Source organism: Trypanosoma theileri, assembly GCF_002087225.1.
Source record: "Trypanosoma theileri isolate Edinburgh chromosome Unknown TM35_Tth_1_V1, whole genome shotgun sequence".
NCBI classification, from domain to species: Eukaryota; Euglenozoa; class Kinetoplastea; order Trypanosomatida; family Trypanosomatidae; genus Trypanosoma; species Trypanosoma theileri.
In genome coordinates, this window is record NW_021639843.1 from 1001522 (window position 1) to 1008097 (window position 6576).

Below are 6576 nucleotides of genomic sequence, written 5' to 3' on the forward strand. Positions count from 1 at the left end.
AAAAAAAAAAAAAAACTGTTTCCCTTTCTTTCCTTTTTATTTTCCTTGTTCTTTTTTTTTTTCATTTCAATATTACTACACATCTTCTCTTCAACACCTTTTCTATGTCTTCAGTTAAATGAAGCATCAAAGTATTCCTGAAGCAGAACCCCTTATCACTGATGTTCCTACAGCAGCTACCCCACAAACAACCCAACTTATGGTAAATGATCATTAGTAGTAGCAAATATGCACGCTTGCTTCTAAAAAAAAAAAAAAAAAATTGCATTAGAGTTTCCGTTTTGTTACTTTTAACACGGAATAAATGGGAAACTTTTTCAAAAGAGTATAAGATCCAAGTAAAGAAAGAAAAGAAACAAAACAGTGGGGCTGTTGCAAACGGTGTGAACCTGGAAAGGGAAGAAAAAAAAAAAAAAAAGAGAAAGAGCTCCAAAGAAGTCTTCTTCCCAAGATACGTGGTAGTGATGAAGAGGTGTTTCCAATTATATAAAGAAGAAACAAAGTCACATGTGATGACTTCAACTCACCTTGTTTTTTTTCTTTTTTTTTTTTTTTAATTCTAAAACACCTTCTTTTTCACTTCTATTCGCATTAACGAATGATTTTGTATACCTTCAAGTATATATATATATATATATATATATATATATATATAAATAAGTATATAAGTATATAAATATATACCTTTGTCATTGTGGTCACGCATATAAGCATTTCCTTATATATAGTACGTATAAAGAAGAAAATATGTATATACTTGCCTCGCTGTCGAAGGTTTTTCTGCTCGCTTCTTACTTTTTATAGCTTCTTAGAATCCAGCGAAGTTTCAGAATCTCCGGCATTACTTTTGAATATGTATGATTGTATCTTTCGATCGCTTGTTGAATGCAACGATGACCCTGATTCCGGCCCTTGATTCTGGCCATGATCATAATGATTGGTGCCGTTGTGGTGCTGGTGCTGGTGCTGGTGCTGGTGAGGACTCCCTTCTTCCTCGTCTTCTTCCTCCTCCTCCTCCTCTTCTTCTTCTTCCTCTTCCTCCTCTTCTTCTTCCTCTTCTTCTTCTTCCTCTTCCTCTTCCTTTTCTTCTTGTTCTTGTTCTTCTTTGTGTACCCACTGTTTCTTCTTGTTCAGTATAGTGCCAATGATCCGCCGCAGTTCCCGTAGGACCTCGTCAAGTGTTGGTCGCTTCTCCCGCTGCTCGCTGAGCATCTGGCGGATGAGTGCGGCCTCCTCCGGGAAGGCGGCGGCGAGGGCGGCCGGCAGTTTCCCGAGGCGGGCCTCCCCCAACGTGTCGAGCCGCTCGTGATCGGTGGTGAAGAGAGAATAGAACTCCACGGCAATGACTCCAAGGGAGTAAATGTCGCTGGCGGCCGTTGCTGGTTTGCCGATTTTCTGTTCAGGGCTGCAGTACAGCGGGGTGCCACCGACAATGGAAGACTCCCGGTCGTTGATGCATTTCTGAGAGGCGTAATCATCATTAATAGTTCCCTGAGAATTGGGGTTGGCCACACTCTGCTTCGCTAAGCCAAAGTCACCAATCTTTACTATACCAGAGTCTGTGAGAAATATATTGGTTGGTTTAAGGTCACGGTGAACGATTTTTTGACTATGAAGATAACGTAGTCCTTCAGAGATTTGAAGAAGATATTTGAGGTTTTGGCGACGAGTAAAACGATTACGTTGGCGAAAGAAATCTGCAAGTGTTCCACGTTCAAAGTACTCCATTTGAATAAATAACACCCTACGTAAAAAATCACTTGAAATAGAATTTGTAATAGACCAACTACGGCTACTTTCTTCTTTGTAGAGTGTTGAAATACTATCCCTCGTACCTCTATGATGAATAATACCATACGTCTCAGCAACATGAGTTGGAACATTCTCAATCCAAGAGTAAAAAAATCTCACCACATTTGGACAATCAAGAGAACTATGTAAAACTGCCTCCCGTATATATCGTTCTTGAACTTTCTCATCAATACAAATAGCTTTTATTGCGTAAACCTTCCCTGTAACCCGATGTTCAACACAATGCACACTTCCTTCTGCACCACGACCTATTTTTCTTAATACTTCAAAATGTTGTTGAAATAATTGCGGTGGAGAGTTAACATTCTTTTCTATAAGTGTATCACTTGTTTGTTTTTCACTTACACTAGAGTCATCACCACCAGAATTCTTCCACCAATCATCCGTCAAATCTCTTTGATCTGAATTTGTTTCTTTTATTCCTTCTGTACGAGTATCTGACTTAAGTGATAATGATGGAAAAGACATTAAATTATCATTCCTTCCGTTTAACATAAATGGGGTCATACCTTTAGATATATTTGATATACTTTCTACTTTATCACCATTTGTTCGCATATCTTCAGGAAGGAGTTTATCTGAGCTTGATCTAGAAGAATTTCGAACTTTATCCCGTAGTGCATCAGACTGTGCCCACGCATTTCTCAGTCTAGGACGCTGACCCACGCCAAGAGAGAGAAGGGTAAAGGATATAATCAAGCATAGAAAATGAAATCCGATAAAAGCTGTTCGACGTGTTGCACCATAAGACCAAAGAAGAGAAATTGTAGAAAAAAACTGAGACATTTCCATAGACTGATTACTTCCCATTAGTGATCGATTCAGCAGAGGACCGTATGGATTACTGTATCCATAAAACCATGAACATTGTTGAAAAGAATCATGAAGTTCACGATTTTCACGTTCTTCTGCGTCTATATCATATTCCCATATATCCCCAAAAGAGAACCCTATTGAAGGTTGTTCAGAACATTGCCTATCCTCTATAAATGGTGGAATATTAACAAGTTCATTAATATTTTTTATTGAGGTTCCAGCTTCTTCATCAATCAATTTCACCGTAGCAGTAGAAGTAGTAGTAATAATAGCATTGTTGTTGTTATTGGTGGTGCTACCTCTGCTGCCACAAGTTGTGGTATATGATGATGGTATAATAGGGTAAACAGGTACACGTTGAACTCCACTCTGTTCTGTTATCCAAACATATGCTGCAGCGAATCCATTTAGTGATCCCACAGTATTTGTCCAAAGGGAATTACCAGCCATACTATTCCATAATACATACTTCTTTGGTTTAACTTCCCGCACAGATAACACATCCTTAAAAATATTCTTCTGATTTCCGTTTAAGAGAGATTTGAAATTTTTTGTTTCCTTAACAATAGTTTCTGGAAATAATGGTAATTTATGCTCATTGTTCGGGTCCTTATTCTGCAGCAACTCTTGTAATAAACGAGAGAAATAATGTGGATTATTATATTCCAATGAACTCCCAGAAGATTGTGGTGGGGATCGTTTTCTTAGTTTGTACTGCGCCAAACTCATTTGCCAACTGTACTCCTCATGACACTGCACATGAATTGTTATATTATAACGCACAATATGTAAATAAGGCCAAAGGGTGTTTTTAGATTTTACCGGTTCCCCATTGTAACTATTAACATCCATGAGCTGAGCTGAGCTAGTTACAAAGACATCAGTATCTCCAACATGTACATGACGCCGACGAATTAATGTAGAAAGATTCATAAAATAATTTGGATGCAGTGGAGTAAGCGGTATGTTACCAATATTTTCTTCTTCACCATCATCACTATCACCACTATAATCAATACCTTCATTATTACCTGCATCATTTAGAGGAAGCCGTCGGTTAGACAAATTAGGAGTAAAACGACGTCTTGTAAATAACATATCCCCCTCTATCAAAAACGGCTGAGATAGAGGATCTTCTTTTAGAATTTTATCTGTTGGATGTTGTTCATATTTGGCGTGCATTACACTTCCTCCAGTATCCACACTCCATAATTGTATTCCCGAGTCTAGCAGATGTGCTGAAAGGTTGCCCTCCATGTGCAACAAAAGTACCAAAGAAGGAAGACGAAATCCATAAAGTGGCATTAAACCAAGATCTGTTGATCCTTGTGTTGGAACTGTAGTGGATTCATCATTTACCACGTTTGTTGGTGTTGTTGGTGTTGGGGTCTTTGTTGTTGTTGTTTCTGTTGTCTGCGGCATCACATCATATAGGTGTACAGAAGTAGGAATAGGAGCACCACTATCAGCAGATATAGAAACATCAGTTGCTAAGAACGCCAATGCACACAAGCATACAAATAATAATAACGCTGTGATGCGATGATAACCATTCGTCATTTAATGGCAACTGAAAAAAAAAATGTACGCAAATACAGAAGGTGGATAAAAGTGGTGAAGACAGGAATAGAAAAAGTCTCCTCCACACCAAGTATATACAAGACTGATGCTATAGTTGATCGGATGGCACACTTTTCAAGGTAGTAAGATGATCACTTCCAAGAAAAGATGCGGTAAGAAATCGACAGAGAGGGAAAATAAATATATATAAAGAAAAAAAAAAAAAACGAATTGCAGATAAAAGCAAATCAAAAAAAAAAAAGGTTTGGACCCTAAACAGAAGATTTGTGTCACTCCTTCAACTTTCTAATCTACAGGGTTAAAGAAGTTGATGTTGTAAACCGTTAATGCTAGTGTCGTCTACCTTTTTTTTTTTTTATCTTGCCTTACCTGAGAGTGACGGTTTTCTGGCACTGATATACGTTTCTTCGAAAGCGAAAGTGAAAAATAAAAATAAATTGGAAAAAAAAGATATTATTGAGCCTGCAAAACAAGAACAAGAATAAATAAGCATAAGCAAAAATAAAAAAAATAAAAATAAAAAAAAGCAAACAGAAAACAGAACACAAGAACTACACACACACACACAAAAAAAAAAAAACAATAATTGAAACACTGATAAAAACAAATAAAAAGAAGCGAAATCAAGCGTAAATTCTCTTTTTTTCTCTCTTTCAAGTTTTTGGACACTCCTCGAATTATCATTGTAAAGAGTATCGGAGAGCACTGGGAGCAGGAGCAGCAGCAACAGCAGCAGGAAGAGAAGAACTACAACTACTACTACTATTATTACCACTACAAAAATAAAAAAACAGCAAGACTGCAAATATGGAGTTCATTCCATTGTACCACAACGTGCCACTGTCGTCCATACAGATCCACCACTCTCTTTTCCTGTCAGCAGACGAACCAACGCGACACAAGTATCTCTTCCCATATCTTCTTCACTACTCTCGTTTTCTTGAGACAACACTAGAGCCTGTTGTCGAACTTCGTCAAGTACTTTGGGCATACGAATAAACGCATCTAACAACTCCCGTTGAAAATCAACCCGCAATGTCTGAAGTGCCTTCAGCTCCTCTGCATCTGAGAAGGAAAAGCGCGGTGTTAATATATGCCGCGCCGATGGTAAATGCATATCTTCCGGAGTGCAGAGAACCCCTGTAGCACGCCATTCTGTCGGCAGTACGCCATACTCTGTCTCTGCCAACACCGTCTCCACCCCACGCCCCTCCCGCAAGAGTCCCACAACAGGACACTGAAGAAGAGCGTGAAGAGAGTCAACAGAATGAAAAAACTGAAGATATTGGAGAGCGACAACGGCTGCGGCATCGGGGTTGTTAGGGCCGGTAAGGGCCGTCGCATAGAGAAGAGCCCCGAGGACCTGCCTCCCAAAATCTTCATCTTCTTCTCCATCTCTATAATTATCTCTATCTCTATACAAACCTCTATCTCTACTAAGAACTCCACCAGAACCAACCTTATCAATCACAGAGAGGGAATCCTCATAACGACCCACTAGACGCCCGCAAGCACGAGCAATAAAAAGATCCACGTTGCTACCATTTATCACAAAATCTTCATTGCGCCAAAGTTGTTCCACCTCCGTGGGAAAGCGAAAAGACTCAACATACCGCTTCATAATAGCATTACCATCTACATCTCGTATCTGCTGCTTCAGAGTTTCCAACTCACGTAGTTTTGACTTAATAGACATCGTCTCTAAAAGCCGTATTTCTGACTTAACTTTCTCAACTGCTTCGTCAACATTTATTTCGCCTTGTAATACTTCTGTATTTTCTCCTTCTTCTGCATTCTTTTGGAGAAAATCTTCATCTTCTTTCTTTTCCGCATATATCTTCTTGGTGTTTTCTCTTTTACGTTGCTCTTTCAATGAAACACCAAGATCTTCCCTATCAAGGGCACTAGATGCAAAACGCAAAACACCTTCAATATTAGAGAGTGCAGATAATTGACTCTTCGATTTCGAATTTTGAATCCCTGCCTTTGGCCGAGATTTCGATTGATTCGCGCTACTCATAAAAAATTTATCCTCTTCCCGCGCAGTTTTCGAGCGTCTTACCACATCACGCATAGCGTGAAGGTGTTGCTGCTCCTTAAGTAAGGTAGAAAGAGACATCTCAAGATCGTCCAAACGTTCAACATCAAGTGTCATCTGCGACAAGGCTTCTTGTGTGTCATCAACAAGACACTGCAAAGCATCTGCATGTACAGAAGACGAAAGAGCAATAAAACGGAATAATTCAAGCGCCTCCCCCATTCTCTTGATACCCTCAAAAGAAGATCTTTTTTCACGAAAAGATAAAGAAAAAACAAAGAAAAACAAAATAAAAACAATAACAACAGCAAAAAAAAAAAAAAAAAAAA

General features: G+C 38.9%; 2 protein-coding genes across 2 annotated transcripts; both read right to left on the reverse strand.

The window, feature by feature from the left end:
• Nucleotides 1–798: 798 nt before the first annotated feature.
• Nucleotides 799–4188, reverse strand: TM35_000014780 (putative eukaryotic translation initiation factor 2-alpha kinase precursor; the record flags this gene model as incomplete). The annotated part of the gene is made up of 1 exon (XM_029021159.1): nt 799–4188. One exon carries the CDS (start codon nt 4186–4188, stop codon nt 799–801), a length of 3390 nt encoding a protein of 1129 aa, XP_028887667.1.
• Nucleotides 4189–5023: 835 nt separating this feature from the next.
• Nucleotides 5024–6469, reverse strand: TM35_000014790 (uncharacterized protein; the record flags this gene model as incomplete). The annotated part of the gene is made up of 1 exon (XM_029021160.1): nt 5024–6469. One exon carries the CDS (start codon nt 6467–6469, stop codon nt 5024–5026), a length of 1446 nt encoding a protein of 481 aa, XP_028887668.1.
• Between the last annotated feature and the right edge of the window lie 107 nt (nt 6470–6576).